Source organism: Haliotis asinina, chromosome 6 (genome assembly GCF_037392515.1).
Source record: "Haliotis asinina isolate JCU_RB_2024 chromosome 6, JCU_Hal_asi_v2, whole genome shotgun sequence".
In the NCBI taxonomy this organism is placed as follows: Eukaryota; Metazoa; Mollusca; class Gastropoda; order Lepetellida; family Haliotidae; genus Haliotis; species Haliotis asinina.
The window spans coordinates 44,242,869-44,258,033 of NC_090285.1; the positions used below are offsets into that span (position 1 = coordinate 44,242,869).

The window sequence follows — 15,165 nt, forward strand, 5'->3', positions numbered from 1 at the left end:
AACCAAGCCTCTATCTTTACAAATTGGATTGGAAATTAGGAAGAAAAGTATACGTATAAGCTAGAGATCGCCAATAACTGAAGGTAGATCACCATACTATGGACCATGGTGACTTACCGTAGATTTGTTTCCTGTATGGGCCCTAGCTTGATTTACACCATCCCTTCAGTTAACTAGCCGTACATTAAAAATATAAAAGTACTGCTATTGTATGGGCCCTAGCTGGATTTACACCATCCCTTCAGTTAACTAGCCGTACATTAAAAATAGAAATGTACTACTATTAAAAACAGTGGAATGTACTTAATGTGCTTAAAACTAAAGTCTGGAACCATGGAACCATGCTGACCTGGTTGCCATATGCCATTGTTTGCGTAAATCGACGCTCATTGTGTCAGTCTGTGGATTGTTTGGTCGAGACGTGATTATTTACAGACCGCAGTCATGTAACTGAAATATTGATGATTGCGGCGTTGAAGAACCAGCAGACGGACACACCTGAAGAACAGTATCACACTCTCTGAATTTTAGTCCAAGAGCGTTGTTAGGGCTAGTTCAGAAGCTCATGATCAGTCAGTCGAAACTCTCAGTTTATTATTGAAGAAGGGTCGAGTAAGTACATGTTTTTTCTGCTCGCGGCAATACCTAATATGCTCGACATGGATGCCCTCGTTGTAATACATATGAAACTTTCACAAAGTAATGAGGAAAAAGGTTCTATCGCGGGAGGTGCTATAATTAAGATATACCTCACGATCACAAACAGTATCAAGTACGAAAGGGATAATTTCGGTGCCCTTTTGAAACGCTGAAACAATCACAATGTTTTGAAGAATCCTGTGTTGAAATATGTTTAGAGGTTTCATTATCTGTTTGAAGATGCTGTGGTTAAAGACGTTCAAGGCAACAACAATAACAATGCTTGTGATAACGCATTTGCAGACAATTCAATTTCATCAAAGTCAGGTTGGAGTGACAAACATAAGTAAGTTGCCAATTCTTTTTTAACATAATCATCATCATCATCATCATCTAAACCTCTGATTAAGATGTCGTGTTTTTCTTTCATTCATTGAATGGTGTTTAATGCTTCCTATAAGAACGCTCATCAAGACAATGAAATCGGATCTAGTGCAGACATTCTTTGCATACCATTTAATATTGCAGTAATTTGGGTCTCAGTAAAAAGAGAGCGTTTTCTCCAAAATCAAAACAGGTTTGGCCTTTTATTGTAATGATTCAGTGAGATTTAATCTTTCTCATACAGACAAAAACTTTACCACTACCATAGCTAAATCTGATGACAATGTGACTGTTGAACAGGGCATAGTCAGGTACTGATACTTGGTGGAGGAGCAGCAGGCTTAGCGGCGGCGAAGACCCTGGCTGAAAGTAACATCCATGACTTCAGGATTCTGGAAGGTTCGAATAGAAATGGAGGGAGGATAAAATCCGTCGCATTTGGTGGCAAGACTGTAGAGGCGGGAGCCAACTGGGTGATAGGAAGAGAAGGATCCCCTCTGTGAGATGTTATTCAAAGGTACAACATCTCTGGGAAAAGATCCAATCTTGACAAAATGTTTTGATCAGAAACTTTTATGGTGATAATGTCACGGACACAGAGGGAGAATTCGGATGGAAGAAATTGGAAGTAGCACAAATGACTGTATCAGAAATTATTGAAAACATTGAAGACAAGAAAACGGAGGATATGTCATTGCGAACTTGTCTGGAAATTGGAAAATGGTTGCCTAAAACGCCCGTTGAAAACGTTGTGGAGATATTTGACTATGATTTTAAATATGGAGGGTCGCCTGAAGTGACTTCATGTTATAGTGTCGGACTGAATGAAGATGCTGGAAACGATCTGTATTATGTTACAGACAAGAGAGGTTATTAGTTCATACTGAAGACCTATGTTGAAGATGCACTGACACCACATGATGACCGGTTACATCTGAAGTCGTCACAAGCATCAACTACAACGAAACAGGAGTAGCAGTTACTACCCACAGCGGAAAAGTCTTCACGGCTGCCGTAGTCATTGTTACTTTCAGCATTGGAGTCCTGAAAAGTGGTTGTGTGACTTTCAACCCACCACTCCCAGACTGGAAGGTCGACAGTTTGTTTCGGGTCCGGTTGGAAAACTATGTTAGTGTATACCTCAAATTTCCAAACACCTCATCTAGGTTCTGGGACAACACTGGATACATCCTGTGCGCGGACGAAAGACGGGGCGTCTTTCCAGTCTGGCAGAACCTAGAAGCTGACGGACTATTTTCCCCTGGAACCAACATTTTAAAGATGGTGACACAAGGGGAAGATGCCGACAGAGTTACGGAACTGACTGATGCAGAAATCACAGCTGACGTGATGGCGATCTTGCGACGTGTCTACACCAACGTTGTCGACCCGGAAGATGTATTCATCACCAAGTGGAAGACTAACCCATTATACAGGGGATGCTTCTGCAACATGGAAACCTTGGCTTTCAAGTCTGAAATCTTCGAAGCTATGAGGGCCCCTGTTGAGAACGTCTTCTTTGCCGGGGAAGCTTTTGATGATAAGTTTGCATGTTATACAACCGGGGCAGTAAGGAGCGGGATTTATACAGCAAAGAAGTTGTTGGCGTATATCTTACCATAGCTGCCATAAATGTAAACCCTTATACAAAAAACATACTCATAGACGTTATACCTTGCACTCCTCTACTGTCTCAATTTTTATGATAGATCTTAAGACAAAATAATCAGAAGAACACGTGTGCAAGAAAGTAAACTAGAAAATGTTTTTCGTTTTACTGAGCTAATGTATGTGATACAAATGATACAAATACGCATTTTATATTGTGAAACGACAAATTGTAATTCCGATATCATAAGTTAAATGTGAGAGAGGACAGTAAGGTAATGCATGCGAACATTACCCCTCATAACATTTACAGCGTTCTTTGGTGTGAATTAATCTTAAATGTCTGAGGGAACCAAGGTTTCACATTCAACATGCTTTGATCGTGAAATGAGTTTTCACATTATACCCATGTTCCGCTCCAGTACATTCATACAAACTCTGTGATTGAGCCCACGAAGACAATGTCATTCGTTGTACGTAACTATGCAAGTTCTACTCTAATATTCGTCTGCCTGAAAACCACGTTCTTTAGGTTGAAAAATATCAAACCAAATTAAGTACAAACCTCACCACAAAGAACCCGTAGACACATTAAACCAGCTCGTGCATAATGCTAAAATGTCATTGTCCTGCCTTCTTCTTTTGAGTACAGGGCCTCCTCAAGGATGTGTCCTCTTCACACTCTATGCCAATGGCTGTATATATCATTTATCCACCTGAATTTCAAATTTGATGATGATGCCGCTTTGGCTGGGTTTATTCGTCAATCGGAGTTACAGTATAGTAAACATATTTATCCGTTTACTCCATGGTATAAAGAGAATTTCCTCTCCCCGAACGTAAACAAAATTGACTTCCCAAGTAGAGATACCAAATGGGAACTTGTTTGTGTTGATGGACAGGAAGTAGAAACAGTAGAAGTGTACAGATATCTGGGTACTATCTTTGTTAATAAACTTTCATAGAAATCAAATTCACATCGTGTACATTGTAAACCAAACCAGAGGCTTTGTGTCTGTGAAAAGTGCGATCATTTAATGTAGAAACTAAAATCTTGAAATTAGTCTATTAAACATTAATTAACAGTAATCATTCTGCGTCCATGCCTGGTATGGCAATCTTCCTCTTACACAGAAAAACAAACTTGATCAAATTGTAAACATTAGCAGCCTCTACAAAAGTTAACTCAAAAGTGACGAAGAAAGCTCTGGCCTCTCACTCGGATCCATCACACTTTTTTAAATGAATGTTATACATTTCTGCCTTCTGACCGCCGTTTCAGAATCATATGTATTCACGATAATCTCCAAACTGATAGAATGTAGTGTAGTCATTTGTCCCATATAGCATAAAACTTCCTAATCTTCCTCCAAAACTGTAACAGTGACATCTATGATGAGGCACGAGTGATTATTAAATCATGCAATTTGATTATGTTATGATGTAACTTTGACATTGTGTTTATGTACTTTAAATCATTTGTAGTTTTGTATTGGCTCTTTGAATGCACGATAAATGTCCTTTGCGGGATAATAATGTTCATCTTATCTTCTTTCATTTGAGGCACCATAAACATCTCCAGAATCCTGCAGCGATACCCATCATGGAGAGCTGTTATTCGTGTATACGGTTTCAGAAGATGGCATAATGTATGGTTATATGAACACTTAGGCATGTGTTTATAGCTGAAATATTGATAGCATCGCCACTTTCACATTGAAATTATTAGAGTCTTTACTTCTTAAATAGTTTGGAGTTGATTGGCCCCGTCAGCAGAATATTGATGTACAACCCAGTTTTTTTTCAGAAGAGGGGTTTGACTTGGTACGTGATTGATTGATGTTTATATGTAGCTAAAAACGCTGGAAAATTGTGTTGTAAACCAACGCATTCTTGCAGAAAACAAGGTTACAGGTTGAACAAGAGTAGTTGAAAAGTTGAAAACGTACTCGCAGATGAAGACCGTCAACGAAAATATGGGTCGTAGATAAGCATCTTTAATAGGGACATATATAACATCGTTGGGATAACAGATAGGCATTTGTGACGCCAACAGGGTACTAGCTGAACACCTGTAAGGCAAACAGGGTACTAGATGAAGACGTTTAAAAATAGTAGGGTACACGATATGCGCTTTTAACGCAAAAAGGGTACTAGATGGGCACCTTTAACGAACAGTGGGTAACAGATGGGCATGTTGCATAATGTTGTATATCACTTGTTCCATCGCATTGCAATAAAGATCATACCTTCCAAATGTCAAGTATGAGGGTGGTAGGTGGACACCTTTCTCGAACATAGAGAGCAGATGAGCAAAAAGGTGCTAGAAATGCACCGTTAACGAACATAGGATAGCAGTTGCCTTTTGTACATTATGTGTCACTCTAGCGGATTGAACCGGGCAACTGAAAGTCAGGGCTCCTCGTCACAATTGTTTCAAAACAGAGGTTCTAATTGTCCTCACTGAACCTCGGCATTAGAGGGGAACAATTAAACGAAACATTTTTGACAACTGACATGGAAATTTGAGCATTGTATCCAAAATAGTGTGCAGATTTTACGATAGACAGGAGTGCAGTGAATACAAATATACGGAAGGAAAAACATAAGGGGACACCACTTCACTTCAGCGCTTCTTTATACCAGATAGTAGATTACCTCTCACAACCCTATTCAAAGCTTTTATTTCTAGGTGTTACTTTATTTGTTTCTCTCAATATAAACTAACCGGCAAAAGAGAGTATGCAAGGTTTTCAAGAGGTCATAATCACTGACCGTAAGTACCCGGACATACAAAACAGAATGCAATGGTGTTAACAACATACATGTATTTACTCAAACATGAGCTAAAAATCAAAGGCATACGACAAAATACGTGGCGTCAGATATGGGCAAGTTCACTGGTGATCATGAAATCAGTTTTCAGTCACATGGAGGATAAGCAGTTACCGAGTTTCATGTAATGAATGTTCACTACATTCACTTTAGTATCCTGTATATACTTTCACCCCTTGCACCAATATAATCCGTCTTGCCGAAGACATGAGACGTCGGACAAGGTAACGTGGTGTGCGACGTCATTCGTCCTTAAGGGCTTGTGCAAGCCGTTTTTCTGTGGTGGGTTAGGTCGTTTTGACGCGCGTCTTGTGCATCCCACGTGTGCTCCATCGGGGACTGATAACTGTAGAAAGATCATGCTGTTCTTCTCGACGCTGCCAACAACGATAAACTCTGGTCCAAGGTAATCTGTGACGTCTGTATCCAGGGGTCAACACCTGTCCTTTGTAGGGTCTGTAGGCTTTGATACCTGCTGCCCGAAGACGTCTAGCAACCGTGTATACACTGACACGGTAATTCGCCGCTGGTGACGATCCCGTCAGGAGACGGTTTCTCAGTTGTAACGTCCCGAAATGCCAGTCTTCAGCTGGTGTTGTTACTTGCGGTCTCCCACTTCTGGGTCTGTCCTGTGTCTGACCCGTCTGCCTCTAACGCTGCAACAGTCTACGGAAGGCTCTTGCAATGTTGGAGTGTGTCGACCCCCATCTGGTGCATATCTATGTCCTCTCGCGTTCAACTCCTGATAGTCATGGCACATGTATGGGGATTTCTTTTTTCAAACTGCAAGTGTAACCTGTCCACACACAGTAATTTCTATAGCCACAGTGCATATGAAACTCTGACAGAGGCCCCAAATCATGGTTTATATAACTGACCACTTCGACGTTTACTCACGACGTGCACATGAATTTCACTGATGGTATCATTGCTACGTTGGGGCGCCACGTGTCAGTGTCTAAGTTACTGACAAAACTATTTCATTAAAAATTTAGAAATGGTATCCTTTACTGGTCATTTTATGAGTGTCTTAAAGTGCGTTGTTCTGGTACACTGACAGCCGAAGAAAATTGTGTTTCTGAATGCATATAGCGATGCTTTGTACTGAATCATTTACAGCAGTTCATAGTTCACTATGCTGACACTTAAAATGTAAAAAAAACAAACCGTCAGTGTAAGACCTCCCAGTCTTATTCTTACCACTATGCAACATTCATACTGTGTGTAACAACCCAACTTTGTATTCATGATCGATAATTATATATTTATTTCTTATTAAATATTCAAATTATACAAGCATGATTAAGCCAAGTTAGGCATGATTCAGCCAAATGAACGCAGCGCTCTGTTTGAGTTAAATTAACTTTGAACGTAGCAGCTATGGTGAACATGGCAGAATACACAAGTGGTATTCGTACATTTTATAGAAACAAAGGCAGTTCATCACGAATATTGTGGTGAAACGGCGAGTTGAGAAAGGTAAGTAGACTATAGACGGTTGACTGTAAAGTGAAGTCGTGAATTTGACAATGTACTTATCATCACAAACACTTTGGAATATACAAGATCTGTCCTTATCCTATGCATGTTGACAGGATTGGGCGTGTGGCAAAGACGTTGTGAATGGTATGTACACGTTATATTGCTAGAATATAGATGGCTGTTGGGTTCAAGTGTTCACTTTAACAATTAAACATAAGGAAAGCTAATGTACTCTAAATCTATGACACAACATGTTCGGATTAGGCTTTTTGTCAACATTCTGTAGAGGCTATACTAATACATTGCCCCAAACTACTAAATTTGGTTTTGCTAAAGATATTTTGAACATATCTGAACGCACAGTATATGGCGAGATGTGCGGTGTTATACATGCATCAGTTATGTTTAATCACTCCGCCAAAGGTATGCATAGTAAAATGTATTTATGTTAGGATTTCTAAAAATTGGTTTTGTTGAATTACTGCGTTGTGGCAACTGAATTACACTTAATGGCAATTGAATACAAGCAATAAAACTAGTATCATTATCATAGGACGTCCATCCTAGTGAATGAGTTAAGTCACACCGCCAGCGCCAGAATTTCAGCTATATCGTAAACTAAACAAGTTGTAAATTCACCATAAATACATGTAAAGCATAAAACAAAGAATAATAAAAACAACTAGAATATCACAGTATTTAAGAACTAAACCAGGCCTCTAACTGAAGGCAGATCACCATACTAGGGACCATGGTGACTTACCGTAGATTTGCTTCCTGTATGGGCCCTAGCTGGATTTACACCATCCCTTCAGTTAACGAGACGTAGATTAGAAATAGAAATGTACTACTATTAAAAACAGTGGAATGTACTTAATGTACTTAAAACTGTACTTAAGTCTGGAACCATGGAACCATGCTGACCTGGTTGCCATATGCCATTGTTTGCCTAAATCGACGCTCATTGTGTCAGTCTGTGGATTGTTTGGTCGAGACGTGATTATCTACAGACCGCAGTCATGTAACTGAAATATTGATGATTGCGGCGTTGAAGAACCAGCAGACGGACACACCTGAAGAACAGTATCACACTCTCTGAATTTTAGTCCAAGAGCGTTGTTAGGGCTAGTTCAGAAGCTCAGTCAGTCGAAACTCTCGGTTTAATATTGAAGAAGGGTCGAGTAAGTACATGTTTTTTCTGCTCGCGGCAATGCCTAATACGCTCGACATGGATGCCCTCGTTGTAATACATATGAGACTTTCACAAAGTATTGAGGAAAAAGGTCTTATCGCGGGAGGTGCTATAATTAAGATACACCTCACGATCACAGTATCAAGTACGAAATGGATAATTTCTGTGCCCTTTTGAAACGCTGAAACAATCACAATGTTTTGAAGAATGGAAGCCTTCGAAGAAATGTCGATGTGCAAGTGATTACAATATCACGCAATTAGATTCAGTGAACTGAACATCGGTAATAGCATCGAATGGTTTGTGAATGTATATTCATCAAATCATAAATCAAATCATAAATCTATCCTGTGTTGAAATATGTTTAGAGGTTTCATTATCTGTTTGAAGATGCTGTGGTTAAAGACGTTCAAGGCAACAACAATAACAATGCTTGTGATAACGCATTTGCAGACAATTCAATTTCATCAAAGTCAGGTTGGAGTGACACACATAAGTAAGTTGCCAATTCTTTTTAACATAATCATCATCATCATCATCATCATCTAAACCTCTGATTAAGATGTCGTGTTTTTCTTTCATTCATTGAATGGTGTTTAATGCTTCCTATAAGAACGCTCATCAAGACAATGAAATCGGATCTAGTGCAGACATTCTTTGCATACCATTTAATATCGCAGTAATTTGGGTCTCATCAGTAAAAACAGAGCGTTTTCTCCAAAATCAAAACAGGTTTGGACTTTTATTGTAATGATTCAGTGAGATTTCATCTTTCTCATACAGACAAAAACGTTACCACTATTATAGCTAAATCTGATGACAATGTGACTGTTGAACAGGGCATAGTCAGGTACTGATACTTGGTGGAGGAGCAGCAGGCTTAGCGGCGGCGAAGACCCTGGCTGAAAGTAACATCCATGACTTCAGGATTCTGGAAGGTTCGAATAGAATTGGAGGGAGGATAAAATCCGTCGCATTTGGTGGCAAGACTGTAGAGGCGGGAGCCAACTGGGTGATAGGAAGAGAAGGATCCCCTCTGTGGGATGTTATTCAAAGGTACAACATCTCTGGGAAAAGATCCAATCTTGACAATGTTTTAATCAGAAACTTTTATGGTGATAATGTCACGGACACAGAGGGAGAATTCGGATGGAAGAAACTGGAAATAGCACAAATGACTGTATCAGAAATTATTGAAAACATTGAAGACAAGAAAACGGAGGATATGTCATTGCGAACTTGTCTGGAAATTGGAAAATGGTTGCCTAAAACGCCCGTTGAAAACGTTGTGGAGATATTTGACTATGATTTTGAATATGGAGGGTCGCCTGAAGTGACTTCATGTTATAGTGTCGGACTGAATGAAGATGCTGGAAACGATTTGTATTATGTTGCAGACAAAAGAGGTTATGAGTTCATACTGAAGACCTATGTTGAAGATGCACTGACACCACATGATGACCGGTTACATCTGAATGAAGTCGTCACAAGCATCAACTACAACGAAACAGGAGTAGCAGTTACTACCCACAGCGGAAAAGTCTTCACGGCTGCCGTAGTCATTGTTACTTTCAGCATTGGAGTCCTGAAAAGTGGTTGTGTGACTTTCAACCCACCACTCCCAGACTGGAAGGTCGACAGTTTGTTTCGGGTCCGGTTGGAAAACTATGTTAGTGTATACCTCAAATTTCCAAACACCTCATCTAGGTTCTGGGACAACACTGAATACATCCTGTACGCGGACGAAAGACGGGGCGTCTTTCCAGTCTGGCAGAACCTAGAAGTTGACGGACTATTTCCCCCTGGAACCAACATTTTAAAGATGGTGACACAAGGGGAAGATGCCGACAGAGTTACGGAACTGACTGATGCAGAAATCACAGCTGACGTGATGGCGATCTTGCGACGTGTCTACACCAACGTTGTCGACCCGGAAGATGTATTCATCACCAAGTGGAAGACTAACCCATTATACAGGGGATGCTTCTGCAACATGGAAACCTTGGCTTTCAAGTCTGAAATCTTCGAAGCTATGAGGGCCCCTGTTGAGAACGTCTTCTTTGCCGGGGAAGCTTTTGATGATAAGTTTGCATGTTATACAACCGGGGCAGTAAGGAGCGGGATTTATACAGCAAAGAAGTTGTTGGCGTATATCTTACCATAGCTGCCATAAATGTAAACCCTTATACAAAAAACATACTCATAGACGTTATACCTTGCACTCCTCTACTCTCTCAATTTTTATGATAGATCTTAAGACAAAATAATCAGAAGAACACGTGTGCAAGAAAGTAAACTAGAAAATGTTTTTCGTTTTACTGAGCTAATGTATGTGATACAAATGATACAAATACGCATTTTATATTGTGAAACGACAAATTGTAATTCCGATATCATAAGTTAAATGTGAGAGAGGACAGTAAGGTAATGCATGCGAACATTACCCCTCATAACATTTACAGCGTTCTTTGGTGTGAATTAATCTTAAATGTCTGAGGGAACCAAGGTTTCACATTCAACATGATTTGATCGTGAAATGAAATCAGAGTTTTCACATTATACCCATGTTCTGCTCCAGTACATTTATACAAACTCTTTGATTGAGCCCACGAAGACAATGTCATTCGTTGTACGCAACTATGCAAGTTCTACTCTAATATTCGTCTGCCTGAAAACCACGTTCTTTAGGTTGTAAAATATTAAACCAAATCAAGTACAAACCTCACCACAAAGAACCGGTAGACACATTAAACCAGCTCGTGCATAATGCTAAAATGTCATTGTCCTGCCTTCTTCTTTTGAGTACAGGGGCTCCTCAAGGATGTGTACTCTTCACACTCTATGCCAATGGCTGTATATATCATTTATCCACCTGAATTTCAAATTTGATAATGATGCTGCTTTGGTTGGGTTTATTCGTCAATCGGAGTTACAGTATAGTAAAAATATTGATCCGTTTACTTCACGGTATAAAGAGAATTTCCTCTCCCCGAACGTAAACAAAATTGACTTCCCAAGTAGAGATACCAAATGGGAACTTGTTTGTGTTGATGGACAGGAAGAAGAAACAGTAGAAATGCACAGATATCTGGGTACAATCTTTGTTAATAAACTTTCAAAGAAATCAAATTCACACCGTGTACATTGTAAACCAAATCAGAGGCTTTCTCTCTGCGAAAAGTACGATCATTTAATGTAGAAACTAACATCTTAAAATTGGTCTACTAAACTAAATTAAATTAACAGTAATCATTCTGCGCCCATGCCTGTTATGGCAATCTTCCTCTTACACAGAAAAATAAACTTGATAAAACTGTAAACATTAGCAGCAAAATTTGCGGCTTCAATTTCGAACCTCTACAAAAGTTAACTCAAAAGTGATGAAGAAAGCTCTGGCCTCTCACTCGGATCCATCACACTTTTTTAAATGAATGTTATACATTTCTGCCTTCTGACCGCCGTTTCAGAATTATGTATTCACGATAATCTCCAAACTGATAGAGTGTAGTGTAATGTAATGTAATCATAAAAAACTAATAGAACTTGAAAGTCATTTGTCCCATACAGCATAAAACTTCCTAATCTTCCTCCAAAACTGTAACAGTGACATCTATGATGAGGCACGAGTGATTATTATATCATGCAATTTGATAATGTTATGATATTACTCTGACATTGAGTTTATGTATTTTAAATTATTTGTAGTTTTGTATTGGCTCTTTGAATGCACGATAAATGTCCTTTGCGGGATAATAATGTTCATCTTATCTTCTTTCATTTGAGGCACCATAAACATCTCCAGAATCCTGCAGCGATACCCATCATGGAGAGCTGTTATTCGTGTATACGGTTTCAGAAGATGGCATAATGTATGGTTATATGAACACTTAGGCATGTGTTTATAGCTGAAATATTGATAGCATCGCCACTTTCACATTTAAATTATCAGTGTCTTTACTTCTTAAATAATCCTCAAGGAATCGGCACTCTAGAATCCTGCAATGATACAAGTAGCTCGCCATGATAACAAGAGGTCTTTCTTGTGTACATGTATGACATGTGTACATGTATGACAAATTATATGGATGTTTCACTGAAACTGCCACATGTCTAATACCTGGTGCATTGTAGACATGTTGTTGACTTTGTCATTCCATAAGAAGACTAGCAAACTGCGGGAGCAGACAATTTGTTATCTGCTGTCCGCCACTACGCAGATGATACCATATGTCATTTCCCATAAGAAAGATCATTTGCGTCAAGCTTGACATTTAAAACTGTATTCAATTAATGACCACCAGACAAATTATGAAGAAAAGTAGTTTCCCAACAACTTTTGCATTTCCACAAAGGGAGGTTGCATAGTTCGTTTTCGACGGAGCCGTTTTGTAAGTAATGCACTGGGAAGAACCGTCACGAAAGAGCGGAGGGTTAAGCTGTGGGTGTACTGAATTTGATATCAGGTGTTTTCTTAAGTTACGAAAGTTGTATGTTCAGGTCTTACTTAAGTAAATAGCTGTATATCAGACGTAGACCAAACAAGCGCCCACGTTTCCTTATGAACCCGGATGGCTCCTCTGATTGAAAAATCCCACTTGTAAGGTGCCCTTCCTCAGTTCATCAAAGCAAAATGTAATGATCTCAAGTCACAGAAACATTCTTATCTGGCGTTATTATTAGAACCTGTCATTTAGAAACACTTTTCATCAGAAATGAATCGCCTGGCATGCCTTTCAGTAGTGGCAGAGCCTTCTGAAATCTGCCAGCAGCTTTAACGATTTTAACGAGGGCTTTATCCCGCCCATAGGTGAAGGATTATACCCTCCTCGCATCTAGCCTCAGTCTTGCTTAAGACTTCAATAGCAGGGTTGTTTCTAAGGAGGGGTTTCAGTGTGCATGCAATTAGTTCCCAATTGCCAACTGGCGTTCTTAGACAAGTAGAACATGGCAATGTATCACTTTGATGTGACACGAAGGTGACACGAGCCAGGCACACAAATCCATCTACATAGGATTGTTTTTGTGCTGTGGAAGTCTTGTGTGAAATCTTATGCTGTGATGCCTTCGGTGATGAAACATTGTTTTTCAGTCTCTAATACTTTAGTCTTTTAAATTGTCAGGAGTAACACTTATACTGATTAATATTTTCAATTTCTACAGATTCATTCTACATATTCTGACTGAAAATATGTATTTTCCAAAACAGTAACGAAAGTCACGACTTTCTAATGTCAAAAGGAATCGTAAACAGTCGAGCCTAATTAATAGACATGCAGCAACAAATTGACATGACCTGTTTCTGTCCACAACGGTTGTCTGTGCTAAATATATATTCCTGCTTTTCGGCAAGTACTCATAAAGGTTCCTCGATTGTGCCCGCATTTGTATATCCTTTGGACATTGGAGACTTTTTGAGAATTTCATTTCCACTTGCACAATGCTACCAAAGGATGTGTGAGTTTAATGTACATGTTACTCTAAATTACTCTTATTAAAAACCATGGAAATACTATATCGGACATCTCACATTTGGATGGTCAAACAGAGCCTGGCCTGATTAGCGCTGTAACGTTAGACCGGGGCCTGTAAGCCTATGGTATCGTCACTTTAAATGACGTCACCTCTGACCTTCCGAGTACAGTGGAAGCTGTTAAAACCGGCATCCGTCCAATCCGGCAAGTTATCCACACCGGCATACAATCTTAGCCAAACCCAGGCTTGAACATTTACCATCAGCACAACAATCCAGCACTTTGTCTATAAACCGGATCTTATCTTCAGCCCCAATGAGTGCCGGTTTAGTCCACAAACATTCACAGTAAATTTAAGTCTACCAGGTTTTTAATCGTAGTATTATTGGTCTTTTAATTTTGGCTAACTTTTCGTACAATCGCCAGCAGCTGAAGGGATGGTGTAAATCCAACTAGGGTCCAAGTAGGTAGCAAAGGTACTGTAAGTCCCCATGGTCCCTAGTGTGGTGATCTACCTTCTGTTGTTGGCGATCTATAGCCTGTTTTTTTTATATTGTATTGTCTAAATAGTGATATTAGTTTTAACTTTCCATGCTAGTTTTAATTGAAATTGTGATATTCTAGTTGTTTTACTGTCCTTCGTTGACAGATTTTACCACATGCATATATTTAATTTAAATGTTCTCGTCACGATGTGGCTGAGATATTACCGATGTGACGAAAAACATTACCTCACTCACTCACTCCATGTCAACTCTGACATCCTGTTCAGAGCAAAGTTAAACCCACCTCACTTACACGATGTCAAAAGTGCAAGGCACAAGTGTCTTATCACTTTAAACACCTCACACTTATTCATCTTAACGAGGCAGGGGAACGCGGGACTAATACACTTCAGTATCCCCAACAGGTTCGCAAATGAAGACTTGGTTATGTAATGAAATGACGGCGGAACACTAAACTGATCATATATACATGAAATACGGGAAAGGCAAGAACACAAAAGACTGTAAACATTTGATCAAACACAACTGGGCATCGCTTGGGGGTTTTTTTCAAAAAGGCATTTCTTTCTTTACTTCACTTTCAGAAAAGTTTCCGATCTCAGTATTGCCGTGTGACATGCATTGTTTTCTTTAGCTTCCTTTTGAAAGTACATTTTACTTTGAAGGTTTAAAACCCTAAAAAAGTTGGCCGTTCGGAATCCCAAAACAGTTTGTTAAATTTAGTTATATACGTTTGAAGGTGAAATCAAAGACTCTTGTGTTTCGCTGCCTTTTCAATCAGCATCCGACGTTTTAAAGGAGACTGATAATATATAAATGTTGGCTGAGTGCCTCAAACATCCCAGAAAGACTTGAGGTATGCATCTCAGTCTCCCTCATTTGAGGTAAACGTCAAACACAGGTATCAATTCAGGTGTTCCTCCGTCCCTAATATAGAGTTAATAGCGCGTTAGAAGAACATCAGTCACCTGTGGTTTTACTTCCACTGGTTAGAATGGTTAAGAGTACAGCCTGATTACAGCTGAAATTGTTCAACAATGTTTACTAG

At 39.4% G+C, this 15,165-nt stretch overlaps 1 protein-coding gene and 1 pseudogene across 1 annotated transcript; both read left to right on the top strand.

The window, feature by feature from the left end:
• The first annotated feature begins 916 nt into the window (after positions 1 to 916).
• Positions 917 to 2,753, top strand: LOC137288123 (uncharacterized; annotated as a pseudogene).
• A 5,777-nt stretch (positions 2,754 to 8,530) lies between these two features.
• LOC137287899 (uncharacterized) lies at positions 8,531 to 10,317 on the top strand. Its single transcript, XM_067820277.1, has 2 exons — positions 8,531 to 8,636; positions 8,980 to 10,317. The coding sequence occupies exons 1-2, from the start codon at positions 8,531 to 8,533 to the stop codon at positions 10,302 to 10,304; spliced, it is 1,431 nt and encodes a 476-aa protein (XP_067676378.1). The 3' UTR covers positions 10,305 to 10,317.
• The last annotated feature ends 4,848 nt before the right edge of the window (positions 10,318 to 15,165 follow it).